The sequence below is a fragment of the Cyphomyrmex costatus genome, unplaced genomic scaffold (genome assembly GCF_001594065.2).
Source record: "Cyphomyrmex costatus isolate MS0001 unplaced genomic scaffold, Ccosl1.0 scaffold449, whole genome shotgun sequence".
In the NCBI taxonomy this organism is placed as follows: Eukaryota; Metazoa; Arthropoda; class Insecta; order Hymenoptera; family Formicidae; genus Cyphomyrmex; species Cyphomyrmex costatus.
Genome location: NW_017278737.1, coordinates 755,695 through 769,637, shown reverse-complemented (window position 1 = coordinate 769,637; position 13,943 = coordinate 755,695). Strand labels below are relative to the sequence as shown.

Genomic DNA, 13,943 nt, shown 5'->3' with positions numbered 1-13,943 from the left:
AGATTTGAACCAAAAATCTTGGACATTACCGACACGATCTTGGACATTGGCTACATAGTTCAAGGTCCACGTTTTGCGGACATAAGTGGCGTTTCAAAATTAAGTAACAGCTAAATCCCGGGCATGGCCGCTCTCAGGCTTCTCTTTGGATCAACATTCTAATCATTCTTACCATTAGATCTCTCGATATTCGATATATCTAATGCAGAAACAATATCGATTGGTCAACAATATCGAGTATCGAGAACTAGACTGCGCGATTATCAGCGATTCAGCGATCATACGGCGGGATCGATTAGGAATCGGGATGCACCTCTGTCTGTCTGGCTTAAGTAAATAGCTTGTAGCCTGTATCTCTCTGTAGTGTATCGCGATGGATCTGTGGCGACAATAGCTACGACTTGAAGATGTGGTGTCGTGCGTCGTAGAGATAGAGTCCTGGTGGATGTGAGAACGAAAAGAACGCTATTAACCATCGTTGTGAGTCTCGTTGGAGCGAGCGCAACGTGTACAATTCGAAGGCATGCCGCAGTTTCACAAAATCGAGATTAACAGGACGGAATGGGAGGTACCGGAGCGGTATCAGTTGCTCACTCCCGTGGGCTCGGGCGCCTACGGTCAAGTCTGGTAAGCGGCAACATCATTAGCGGAGCACGACGTTGGCACAATCGTCATCTGATGTGCGCGCGCGTGCAATGAAAAACCTTGACGATATATGTATTTGACAGAGACTGCCAAGAGACTCTTGACTAAAGCCATCAATGTAATATTAGTGTCGGTTTAATTCTTACTCTGTTTATCTTCCTCGAATTTTATGAATTCTTAGTATTAGAATAAGATAAACAGAGAGAGAGAGAGAGAGAGAGTAATAGTTGAACTGAGTTTGAAGCTAATCTGGTGAAACCTAGAATCTAAGTCGCAACAAAATTCTCTGATCTTGTCAATTTTTTCGTTTAAACATGTCTTGCGTCGCAATGCATAGTTTGGAGATATTTAATTTAATTATTTTGACAAGAGAGGGAATATTCTAGTTCGTAAAATTGATATAAAACTAATGTATCAGTCAAAAGATCATATTTGAAAATAGGTTCTAGATGGTCAAATCTTGAGAATTCTATGAATTCTGTATCTGGTTTACACCAAAATATATTTGGCTATTTTAACTCGGATACTAAATATTTCGAAATTAATTGCATTTTTTAAATACTTTAAAAAGATATTTCAAATAAAGGTTGTAAGGTTTGAAGAAGTCATCAAATGAGCTGATTAGATTTTGGATCTATGGCTCATTTTGTACCTAATAAGAAAAAAACAATGAGCTCTATTATAATTGACTTATCTGATAATCATCTTTAAGCTACAACTTTTACTTGAAACATTTTTTTATCAAAAATACATTGATATTTTTAAAATATTTTGTGTCTAAGTTAAAATAGCCAAACATGTTTCGGCCTAAGTTGAAGACAAAGTTCATAGGATTTCAATATTTAATTGTTTAGAATATCTATTTCAAACATGATCTTTTAACTAATAAGTCAGTTTTTGTTTTACAATTTAGAACATTCTTTTATGAGATGTTTAGTTTATTATATACATATTTTTGTATTTTATATCTCAGACATCACAATTTTATTTAAAAAATGTTTCTTTGGAGTTCTTGTCTGCCCATTTTCACTAATGAAGTTTAATTTTTATCTTTTCATCTTTTTCTAATACCTATATCTTTCTAATACCTATATCTTTCTAATACCTATATACACTAGCAATTGGAGATTACATCTGTGTCTGTGTTTGCTTTTCTTGACTAATCAAAAGAAGTTGTTAGCCAGCAGCAATTTCTTTTTTGCAATCTCCAGTCACTAAAGTGATAAGATCTGAGATATCCATTAATGTAACTTTGATTTTAATTTATTTTTTAATCTTTTTCTATTTATAAGAATTGAAAAGATAAACAAAACTATTACATTAAATCGAGATTAAATTTAATCTTAACGATCTAGTGCTTATTTCTGTCAATGTATAACTCTTCATCTTTTTCTGGTTGTAAGAATTACAAAAAAAAATGAAGAGTAAATTGAATCGAGATTAAAGTTAATCTATATGATAGAAACTATAATTTTAAGAATCAGAAAAAAATAAAGAGTAAATAAAATTGAGATTAAACGAGGATTAAAGTTACTCTTGGTGAAAAAATAGACAAATGTAAGAATTCTTCTTACAAAGAATTCTTTGCTCTTATTGATTTTCTTCTTACATCACATTGCCTGATTTTAACATTTTAATTTGATTTAATATTTTTGTAATTTATAGCTAATGCTTTGAAAAATTACAAAATTTATAATTTTAATTTCTTTGCTCTTATTGATTTTCTTCTTACATCACATTGCCTGATTTTAACATTTTAATTTGATTTAATATTTTTGTAATTTATAGCTAATGCTTTGAAAAATTACAAAATTTATAATTTTAAATTATATAAAATTTATTATAAGTTTTTTTTTTTTAAGCTTTCTTGTGCCTCATACGGCTTGTTAACTTTAGTCGTTTAGAAAATCGTGATCGATTGATAATCAAATAGAAAATTATTAGAATGAATGTTGCATGCTGGGATCATAAATCGATTGCAACCTTGACGTTTACATTTTTGGCGTTAGAGTGGCAAGATCGTCATCGTGTGATTATTCTCTGTCGTGAAGAACGACCGGAATATAATTGTTGCGGGGGTGTGTTAATTCCGAGAATTGTATTCACGCATCTCGCACTTTCATGAAAATAAGCTTAGAACGATATTTATCATAACTATGTTATGAATCAAATGAAAAATAATGCTAATAATGCGAAATCTTATTTGTCATATCAAGATTTAAGCTTTTGTTTTTTCTGTTTTCTAATAAATGCAAGTTATTGTAATGCTTCAAATCGTGCCAATAAAGAGTATGAGCAGAATCGCGTTGCTCTAAAAAAAATTTTTTTATTTCAGTTCAGCAGTGGATACAACCACTGGGCAAAAGGTGGCGATTAAAAAATTAGCTAGGCCATTTCAGTCAGCTGTGCACGCAAAACGCACGTACAGAGAGCTACGTATGTTAAAACATATGAATCATGAAAATGTGGGTATATACACCATTATCAAGATATTTTAACTACAGTTCAGTTAATAAATGCTTTGAAGCATTCTTTGATGAGATAATTCGTACATTTTTTGATTGATCAATAAAATGTTTTGAAGCATTGATTCAAATGGATTGCATTCTTTGTAGTCAATCTCTGTTTGTAGTTAATCTTAAAGAATTGTGTTGTTCTCTTATAGGTAATAGGACTATTAGATGTATTTCATCCGTCTTCGTCTTTGGAAGATTTTCAACATGTGTATGTATCATATCTGTCATGTGAGATTAATCTTATTTTATTCATATTTTAATTATTTATTTATACAGATACCTAGTCACACATTTAATGGGTGCCGACCTGAATAACATTGTCAGAACGCAAAAACTTTCTGATGATCACGTGCAATTTCTTGTCTATCAGATTCTCCGTGGTTTGAAATATATTCATTCTGCAGGAATCATACATAGGGTATGATCGCTCATTGTATACATATATTTATACAAAATTGGAAAAATATGGAAGCACTTTCTCACAGATTTGATCAATAGGACTTGAAGCCATCTAACATAGCAGTTAATGAGGATTGTGAATTGAAAATTCTGGACTTTGGCTTAGCCAGGCCGACAGAAAATGAGATGACCGGCTATGTTGCCACTAGGTGGTATAGGGCGCCTGAAATTATGCTTAATTGGATGCATTACAATCAAACAGGTTAGTAATTATGTTAGAGGGAAAAAAAGAGAATGAGGAAGAGAAAAAGATAGCAATATATATTTTTTATTTGCTTTATTTTATACGATACATAAATTATATAATGCTATTATATATTTTAGTTGACATTTGGTCAGTTGGATGCATTATGGCAGAACTATTAACTGGAAGAACACTATTTCCTGGGACAGATCGTATCCTTGTCACTATTGAAAAGTTTTTGTGTATTTTGATTCAATCTGTTTCACTTTCATTATTTTCTCATAAATATGATAGATGTATGTTTTTGTTTTTAACACAAATTCATTAATTAGTCTTGATAATATTTCCATTTGTCTCATCCAGTTGCAATGTCCTTTAAATATGCTTTTTGCTAAGGATCTATTGTAACTGATATCCCATAGCTGCATTGAACTCTTAAATCTAATCGTTGCATATATTCTGCTTAATATGCTTGTAGAAAGCCATCTACTTACATTTTGCATTGTAAATCTAAAAGTTGTCTGCAGATTCAGCATGAGAAAAATATAAAAATTGTATATATAAAAATAATATATTTATATATAACATATTGCTTTTAAAAATAATAAAAAATAGTTTTAACAAAGGGGATATTTAGTATTTAAAAAAAAAAATATAGTGGAGCCTTAGCAAGAGCAGATATTCATCAACTGAATTTAATTATGGAAATTTTGGGTACTCCACGAGACGAGTTTATGAAAAAAATATCGTCAGAATCGGTAAGTTGTTTTAATTATTTTATAGTAGTTACTTTATCTACTATAGCATGAAATATGCACGTTTTTCACGTTTTTTATATAAAATATGAATTGTGCTTGATTTCTTCTTTTTCTTGTTAACATGTAAAATAAATAACGAAAATAAATATTACATCTTGGCAAATTCTTGGATTTAATATTTAATATAATATTCTAGTAACAAATAATCTCTCTGTATATTGATAATAATATTTATAGATAACAATAATTAAAAATAGTGTATATTTATATATAATCACTAAATAAGAAAATTTCAAGCAACGTAGATTTCAGTATAAACTGTAAAGTTAAATTTTTTCACATTTAATGTCTATTTAAAGCTCTAATTCACGCTGCTTTATAACAAGTATGCAGCTTGCTTTAGATGCGATTACTTGCAAGTTGTGGGAATGGTTTTATATATTTATTGTTAATAAAATTACTTTTTAATTATTATATAATTAATACTGCTTTTCCAAATATACCTTAACCATAAGCAGACATTGATCACCTAACACGAGTGTTAGTACTCTGTGGTACACCCACAGAAGAAACATTAAGCAAAATTACTAGCCAAGAGGTAAATTTGTTTTTTAAGTCTATATCTCTAAATATATATACATTAAATTTTGTATTAAAACTTAAAATGTATGCATACATAAAAGAAATATAAATGTGCACCTTTAAAAAAAACTAACTTTTAATTATTTCAATTTGATTAAAACTTTTGGAAGATTTATATAAAGATAAAGAGAGATATAATATAGAGAAAGTATAATATATATTGTGTACATGTTAGGATATATGTATAATAGTTTTATTTAGATAAATACCGTTGATTTTTTATCATAATTGAATTATTGTTACACAGGCTAGAAATTATATTCAGAGTTTACCACCGTTAAAGAAGAAAAATTTCAAAGACGTATTTCGTGGAGCTAATCCATTAGGTAAATAAAAAATGTCTGGTATATTGATGTTTGTCGAACGATGCATGTAGAATCATGTTGAATTTTTGTCTAGCTATTGATTTGTTGGAATTGATGTTGGAATTGGATGCAGAAAAAAGGATTACAGCGGAACAGGCTTTAGCACATTCATATCTTGCACAATATGCAGATCCAACTGATGAACCTGTTTCTCTACCATATGATCAGAGTTTTGAAGATATGGATCTTCCAGTAGAGAAATGGAAAGGTAATGCATTTTACTAATGCCTATTTTAATTTAAAGCATTATCACATTGGATAATGGATATTTTCATTTATAGAACTTGTATACCATGAAGTTGTAAATTTCGTCCCACAGCAGCTACCTACATTGTCTTCAACAATTGAAACGACTTCTTAAAAATAACGCGTGTAATATAGATTTAAGCACAGTAAGATACAATAATAGTAGATTAACAATAGATGATCATGAGTGAAAAATATATAATTGTTCTATATGAAAATAATATTGTACATATAATTTATAAATAACGTAGTATATCATTGAGTAATCGAGCTAATTTCTAGAAGATAGAATATATATTTTTGTCGAAAACAAAACTATAAAGCCATTGACGGTTTAATTAAGTAACTCGCTTATCAGTTTTGATTTTCAATAATGTCTATTACACAATAATCTTGTTGTGTATACATTTTTTAAGTTATTTTATCAAATATCAGTTCTCTTGTTTCGTGAAAGAGATCATTATGCAATTAATTGATTTTATAAAATATTATCATATATAAATTATGATGAACCTTGCCATATGGTACAATCAAAATATATAATATGATCAAATATATATATATATATAGCTTTAGACTTAAACATTTAATAATATGTTAATGTAGTACTTATTATTTTTTATGCTACTACTAAATCAAAAAGCGATATATTTGTAACCAATCCGCCCGCATTTTTCAAACTTTAACAAAACGACCAATTATTCGCTGAAATCTAAGAAAATTAATTCTTACTGCAATAGAGAAAACATAAATTGTAGCAATAAATTAGAACATACGAGGCATTGTTATAAATTATTAGAAATTGCATACTTGATAAACAACAAAGAATATTTTGTTATGTAAACATAAGATATAAAATTTATAAAACAAAAATGGGCAATTTATATTTATACTACTAATGTGTGATACGAAAAAAAAGAAATATGTACGAAAATATATATTTAAAATTGATTAAATTTAATATCTTATATTTCCATTCTAAACCTATCATTTATTTTTGTAATGATACACATATACATTGCATCCTTCATCTTTTTCTTCTCTTTCTAAATTTCTATGTGTTTGTAATCGATCGGTACAATGAAGAAGCATATTGTAACATTTGTGATATATTTTCTTTGTCAATCACACACGCTTTCTGATAAAAAATCAGCTAAATACAAATCAGTGTTTAAACTTATGTTTAAATATATTTTTTGATCTTAAAAGCTTTAAGAAGGTTAAATAACCTAATTGGTTTATTATAAAATATTTTTTAATATGTCAAATGCATGGAATGAAGATAATACCGAGAAATTAATAGCATTTTATGGGCAATATCAATGTTTGTGGAATCCATTCCATCCCGAGTTCAATAATAAATCATTGCGTTATGAAGCATATAAGAAGATAAAAAATTCCATTAATATTCCTGGATTAACATTATGTGATTGTATTAATAGGATTGCAAATGTAAAAAAAGAATACTGTTACGAACTATCAAAAATTGCTGCAGCTATATCTTGCGAAAAATTATACGCGCCAAAAGCGAAATGGTTTAAAAGAATGCATATGCTTTTCTTCCCATACATGCCGTTATCTCATAATAATTTTAGAAAGGTATGCGTAAAAAAATAGTACCTATATGAAAAATGATTATACATCAGGTTTCTTTACTAAATTATACTTATGTGCTGTAAAATACTAGTAATTATAAAATTATAAGTATTACAGAATTCTGAAATTATTATTTTGTTTATATTTATAATGTGCCTGTTTTTATATTTATTTGTGATATCGCAATGCACAAACATATTTGCAGCAAGATAACAACCATCAAAAATTTAATGATAGCAATATTCAAGATACATTTTGGTATTCATCTTTTGAAAAATCAGAGGGCGAACAGATTTGCTCAAATAATACCTGTGGAACGTGTGAACTTCAAGAGATTGAATTGTGTTTAAAATTGAGGTCTAAAATTGATTTACTATTTATATATTTTGTATAATTCTATTTAAAAAAATCACGAAATAAAATTACAATATTTTTCAAGTACAGAGATACCGTTCATTCTGCTCAAAAATTGCAAGATGCTTTTGTTCCTTCTACAACTACTCAAACGGTTGACGTAGCGACAGAGACGAGTATTGGTACTGTAGAACAAGAAACGCAAACGGATTTGCTTCATGTTAGAAATTAATACAAAATATTAATATAAAATATAAATATTTTCAGTAACGTTATAATGTCATATTGTTAATAGGAACGAAAATACATCGCAGGCAACAATAAAGGAAAACAGGTTTATATGTACTAAGTAACAGCGAGTAATTTATAATATTGATTTTTTAAGAAGAAAGGAGGAAACAATGTAAAATCTTTTATAACAGGATCGTTCTACATGCACAGATATTCCTGTAGAAGTGCATGGCAGAAAAAAAATTGAAGATAACTTTGACATATTCGGAAAAAGTATAGCGTTTCAATTACGAACTATTGATATTCGTAAGTAAAATCTATTGATCATAACACGGAGTAATTATCACTTAATTAACTTGTTTTTAGAGTCTGCTGTGGAATTGGAAAAGGAAATACAAAATTTGGTAACAAAAGCGCGATTAAAAATTTTAAAATCTAAATTAATGGATCAGAGTAACAACTTAATCTGTTGTTGCGATTGTAACGACTGTGAAGTAATTTGTAATGATGAAAATTGTAGTTGTGGTCTAACACTAAAGGAATGTTTATTACTTGCTAAAATCAAAGAAAACGAGAATTATGATAGATTTTGTTACAAGTAATAAATGAGAAAAGAAAAAAATATCTCGACAATATTGAAGTACTAATGTGTGATTGCAATCAATATTTTTAGTTAGTTATTACTTATAAAGTTAGGTTTATGTATAAGTGTAATTAAATATCGAGAGAAAATAAATTCTCTATTTATACATCAATAATAAGTATATGATAAAGTATCAACAAATGCAAACAATGAGATATCTTTTTTGCTGACAATAATTTTATTAATGTATAAAAAAAATACTTTGTAAAAAATACTTCAGTAAATAGTTATAAAGTAATTATATAGTATGAATAGTTTTATATGTATATTGTGGAAACTATCTTGTTATATTCATGATATAAAAAAGATTAATTGTATCATGGTTCTATCATGGCTCTTTTTACATCAATGGTTATATATCGAACTATATTATTGATATAAATAGACATATTCACTTAAGACTTCATTAAAAAATGCAGTTTTCTTCATGTGAATGTCACGCAAAATTATGTAAGTTTTCTATTCATAGGATATAAAATTTCGAGTGTGTCAATTGCTATTGATAAATTAAATAATTATGTCTTTAAAATGGAACGAAAATGTTTCTCTTATTTTTTTAAATGCATATCAAAAGCATCCATGTCTTTGGAACCCATATTATGTGAAATATTATGATTGTTTAGCTAAAAATGATGCACTCAAGGATATAATTAAAGAACTTAATATACCCGAATTGAATATATCTGATTGTCTAGAACAGATTAAAGTGATAAGAAAAAAGTAAAAACATAAGAGTAAAACATAAACGATAAAAAAATGTTTATTATATTAATTATTTATTTTTGATATAAAAATTTATATTCGATATTTACTCGTCCAGATTTAATCAGTTTTAAAAATGTTCCTCTTATCTTTTAGATATGAACAGGAACAAACAAAAGTTATCAAAGGGCTTCAATCGGGCAAATCATACGAATCTCCTTTTGCTTGGTTTCCTATAATAGCTAAAATGTTAACAAAGGTGATTGACGATGAAAGCAAGTTGCAGGTAAAACATAATATAATTTATACGTATATATAATTTAAAGGATATTATTTACAAATTATTTTGAAAGAAGCATCCATTAATTTTTTCAAAAATTGAGATATATATTCCTTTCAAAATAATTTATAAATTGGTAGATCAAGCATAAGATATCAATAATAAAAATTTTAATATTTTAATAAACTATTTTTATATTATTATGGATAGAACAGAATGGGATCAGTGGAAACGATATCTCCTATAAAAAATTCCGTTATTACACCATATAACAACAACAACAGATATAAAAATGTATCTAATTTTCCTTGTATGCAAGATTATAAGATAAAATCAGGAAAAAACAGTAAATTTACAAAATCTGGTAAAAAAGTATTTAAGAAATAATTATTTTTATTTTAATTTGTTGTTCTAAAATGTTGCATTTATTTATCACTTATTCAAACACAATGTGCCAGGGAATTTTGAAATATTAGAACATGAAAGTGAAGGGCAGAATAATGCGCAATTGCTACAGTGTCCATCCTGTGGTTGGGAAAATGTAAATCTTAACAAATTGGATATAAAAACTGTGAAAAAAGCTAACGAAACAATAAAACCTTTAAATATCACAGTTCCTTGTCCAGAATACTCCAAATTAACTAATAAATTTTACGAAGGATACAAAGCACATCGAATAACAGACAGCATGTATCAAGGAAAATACGAGAATATAATTCCATGTCCAACTTTTTCTAGAGGATTACCAAGTTATATAGGATATTCTGCAGACATGTTGAGAACTAATCATATGTATTATCCACAAAGCACTTGCTATTGCATAAATCAACAGACAACACCAGTAGCAACTGTTGCGTCTAAACCAAAATTCTGTATAAGAAAAACACAATTGCCATGCGAACAATTATTTCCGGAAAAACGAATGAAGCAAGTAACAACCATTGTTGAGCATCGCAATAAAGAAATACAAAACACAGTTTGCGTGCCGAAAGCAAAGATAGATATCGTACAAAAATGTCGTAAAGAAATCCTAAGTAAGCCTTTAATATCTCAGGAAGTATCAAAACAAGTAGCAGTAAATACTGTGAAACAATGTGATAAGGAGATTCAGAATACCATTTGTGCAAGTCCAAATAATCAAGTTTTTCAAATATGTTCTTCGACACAAAAGGTAAAGCAAATCGATGAAAATACCATGAAACGTCCTACAAACGATATGCGAAATACGATTGATATAAAATTAAAGACCGTGGAAGGTTCTATGCCGAATTTTATACTGATAACTACCGATGAAAATTATTTGCCACTGATACAAAGTGATTTGAAAGAATTCACAACTAATAAATGTCAAGATACTGGTGATCATGATCAGAAAGGTTTTTTAAATCTTAAGTTATTAGGCAATAAAAGTAACGCGTTAATTGTAATTAAATACTTTCTTGTTTACGATCTTGTTTCAGCATTAAAAATGTAACGAATCGTTATTTTCTAAGTAATGGTATTAATTACTTTTAAAAAAAGTAACTCTCTATTCCTTGTAAAATATATATTCTTAATTAAATTATTTTATATTAAACTTCACATATTTGATAAAATTTAACTATTGGTTATTTAGAAACAGATAATGTGATTTGGTTAATATCACTGTAAAAAAGTGTTTATAAATGGCATAAACAGCATTATTAATTTACTTTTTTTCTTTAGAAGCGGAAAAAACTTATTTTTCATTAGATAACAAGAAACTCGTTGAAAATAAAGTTTGCACTAAAGAAACTTGCTCTTCTCTTCCAACTCACGATACGGATATAATGGAGATTATCAAACACAATTCTGTAGTGACACAAGCTTTACTTCAATGCTTAGAAAAAATAATGCAAGAAAAAACAAAAATTTATTCTGATATATCGTATTTATCGAAGATAGATGTAAATTCTAACTGTAATTAATTTCTTATAACAATGTATAGATTTATTTTACGTACATAAATTTTTATATACATAAATAAATTTTATATGTGTTATATTTTTTTACACAGCTTCCGAGGTGACTGTTTGTGAACAAATTCCATGCACATTTCCAAACCAGAATATACATTCTGGCACTATCTCTGCTGCTGAAGTTGAAAGCTTAAGTTGTTTGGAAAAAGCGGAGAAAGATAACGCATACATAACAATGTTTATTGAAATCCTTTTAGAGTTAATGAAGCATGACTTTGTAATGAGTAGCAAGAATGGTCGGTATTTTTGAACATTTTATAAATAGTGAATGTATATCACTAATGTATATATTAAAAAAATGTGTATATATTAAAGTTTTTCATTGTAATTTTTTTTTAGTACAAAAAGATTGCGCACGAAAAGAAGACGCGATCAATACATTTATCATTTTAAATAAAATAAAAGAATGTGCAGATGAAATTTTAAAGATATACACGCTTGTAGATTGGTCAAAAAGACAGCTGTTAAATAAATTTTATTGTAGATCCAAATTGAAAAGTACATGCCCTTCAAGAAAAAACTCTGTTTTGAATTCGATTCAGACTCAAGATACAAAGGAGGATGTCATAGATCAATTTATAGCAAATGCAAATTCGAAAAACGTAGAAGTACTATATGAACCTTCTATATCGAAAATTAGAGATTATAGTCTTTCAGAAAATGATACTACGTATGCAGAAACGATGAATGAACCGTTTGTTAAGGATAAAGATGTTACTGCACGTACAGAAAACCATGATATCGGTTTAAATATATCATTGCCGCTTCGTGATTCGGAAACTCAGTATACTCTGAAGCAATTACAAGATACAGGCATTGCAACCGGTGGTAGTTTTGAAGAGAAGATAAATGTGGCCACTCAAAATTGTGAACCTATTTTGATTCGTGTAATCAAATCTAATAATAGCGGAGGTGTTCTAAAATTGGACAAGGAGACATGCGTTCGCGATGCCCATGTTCTGTGGAACATCAATAAGTACTCGAAAAACATGTATCAGAAGTACTCAATTAAAAAATATTATGATAAACTGTTGTACCCCGGCATTTCTCATATACGTGAGAAAGAAATGAATTGTATAGATTATCGTACGTCTTTGTTACATACGGTACCAAATTATTCGAATGGTATTTATAAGTACTACCAAGGATACAGAAGTTCATTGCCACATAACTATGATTGGATCAAAGCAAATAGTGGAATATCATCGACTCAACGTGTTTCCAGAATCCCATTATATGCGAGATCACACAAGTATACACAGAGAAGAACTGATTTGTATAGAATGTCACGATCGTACGTATAAGCAGTACTTTTATATAAATATAATACAATTTACAAACGTGAAATAAATCATACAAATAAACTTTATAATTCGATAATTAGGTTTCTCTCTAGGTAATCAAATAAATTACGATTTTTAATTCAAATTCCATTTTATTACATGAAACTGTATAATATTTTCACAATTAGAATATAGGTATTCCTAATTGTAAAGGACATATCTAATGATATGAATCAAAGCAAACTTGTATGTATGTGATATATGATACCAGAGTATTTAAATTTAATAAAATAGTATAAAAGAGACATTTGTCATATCGTACGTTTTTATATAAATGTTATTATAATTTTGATGTCTTATATACTTTGTTTTTCTTATAGGATTTATAAATCATTAATACAATGATTTAATAATGACATTGATCAATTAATTATTTTTCCTGAGTACATTCTATTTCTCCTTTATATAAATATTATATAATGAATAAATAAAACAATTATATTATTCATTATTTATTCATTAATTCTATTAATTTCAATAATGAATAAATTAATTAATTCTATTTGAGATACACGCAAATTGCTATATTCTGACATGTATTTACATATAATAAAAATTGCACATTGTACTACAACTTAATAACACATTTTGAAATCAGCCAATAAATTACGTAAAATGTAAAATTGGCATAAATAATATAATTATAATCACTATTTATAATCAATTTAGTATATCTTATTATTCTTGACGATACCAATTTAAATTAAAGATAATAATCTTCAAATAAACGTTGTATTTATAATTGATAGACGAAACTAAAATTTTACGTAACTGCAAATTTTTTTCACTTACATGAAAGAGCATAAATAAAAACAATGATGTATAATATATGTATATCGATTGTTTTATTTTAACTGAAATAATACTGTTATATTTTTATATAAGACACACTTTTAAAAATCCAATAAGAGTTTCTCTCTCTTAAAAAGTATATATATATATATATATATATATATACATTTTAAGAATATATAAATATATA

At 27.8% G+C, this 13,943-nt stretch overlaps 3 protein-coding genes across 4 annotated transcripts; all 3 read left to right on the top strand.

Moving 5' to 3' along the window:
• The first annotated feature begins 311 nt into the window (after positions 1-311).
• Positions 312-5,956, top strand: LOC108777591 (mitogen-activated protein kinase 14B). Of its 2 annotated transcripts, none has more exons than XM_018544517.1 (10): positions 312-627; positions 2,981-3,110; positions 3,311-3,369; positions 3,438-3,579; positions 3,660-3,822; positions 3,945-4,016; positions 5,081-5,160; positions 5,452-5,530; positions 5,604-5,777; positions 5,851-5,956. In XM_018544517.1, exons 1-10 carry the CDS (start codon positions 524-526, stop codon positions 5,928-5,930), a joined length of 1,083 nt encoding a protein of 360 aa, XP_018400019.1. In that variant the 5' UTR covers positions 312-523; the 3' UTR covers positions 5,931-5,956. The 2 variants fall into 2 exon arrangements, with proteins under 2 accessions (XP_018400019.1, XP_018400018.1); XM_018544516.1 differs by lacking the exon at positions 5,081-5,160 and adding an exon at positions 4,483-4,562.
• Positions 5,957-7,075: 1,119 nt separating this feature from the next.
• On the top strand, positions 7,076-8,598 carry LOC108777587 (uncharacterized). Its single transcript, XM_018544511.1, has 5 exons — positions 7,076-7,414; positions 7,851-7,985; positions 8,061-8,099; positions 8,188-8,302; positions 8,363-8,598. Exons 1-5 carry the CDS (start codon positions 7,076-7,078, stop codon positions 8,596-8,598), a joined length of 864 nt encoding a protein of 287 aa, XP_018400013.1.
• A 1,651-nt stretch (positions 8,599-10,249) lies between these two features.
• Positions 10,250-12,922, top strand: LOC108777585 (uncharacterized). Its single transcript, XM_018544510.1, has 5 exons — positions 10,250-10,997; positions 11,326-11,559; positions 11,657-11,854; positions 11,958-12,058; positions 12,161-12,922. The coding sequence occupies exons 1-5, from the start codon at positions 10,310-10,312 to the stop codon at positions 12,920-12,922; spliced, it is 1,983 nt and encodes a 660-aa protein (XP_018400012.1). The 5' UTR covers positions 10,250-10,309.
• Positions 12,923-13,943: the final 1,021 nt, after the last annotated feature.

What these genes read in the sequence shown, in the direction of transcription:
- LOC108777591 (XM_018544517.1), top strand. Translation starts at nt 524, where the DNA reads ATGCCGCAGTTTCACAAAATCGAGATTAACAGGACGGAATGGGAGGTA. An exon ending in TTGGAAGATTTTCAACATGT is followed by an intron (nt 3,370 to 3,437) that starts GTATGTATCATA and finishes TTATTTATACAG; the next exon opens with ATACCTAGTCACACATTTAA. An exon ending in TCCAGTAGAGAAATGGAAAG is followed by an intron (nt 5,778 to 5,850) that starts GTAATGCATTTT and finishes TTTCATTTATAG; the next exon opens with AACTTGTATACCATGAAGTT.
- LOC108777587 (XM_018544511.1), top strand. Translation starts at nt 7,076, where the DNA reads ATGTCAAATGCATGGAATGAAGATAATACCGAGAAATTAATAGCATTT. An exon ending in CTCATAATAATTTTAGAAAG is followed by an intron (nt 7,415 to 7,850) that starts GTATGCGTAAAA and finishes ATATTTTTCAAG; the next exon opens with TACAGAGATACCGTTCATTC. An exon ending in ATTACGAACTATTGATATTC is followed by an intron (nt 8,303 to 8,362) that starts GTAAGTAAAATC and finishes ACTTGTTTTTAG; the next exon opens with AGTCTGCTGTGGAATTGGAA.
- LOC108777585 (XM_018544510.1), top strand. Translation starts at nt 10,310, where the DNA reads ATGTATCAAGGAAAATACGAGAATATAATTCCATGTCCAACTTTTTCT. An exon ending in GATAGATGTAAATTCTAACT is followed by an intron (nt 11,560 to 11,656) that starts GTAATTAATTTC and finishes TTTTTTACACAG; the next exon opens with CTTCCGAGGTGACTGTTTGT. An exon ending in TTTTAAAGATATACACGCTT is followed by an intron (nt 12,059 to 12,160) that starts GTAGATTGGTCA and finishes AATTCGATTCAG; the next exon opens with ACTCAAGATACAAAGGAGGA.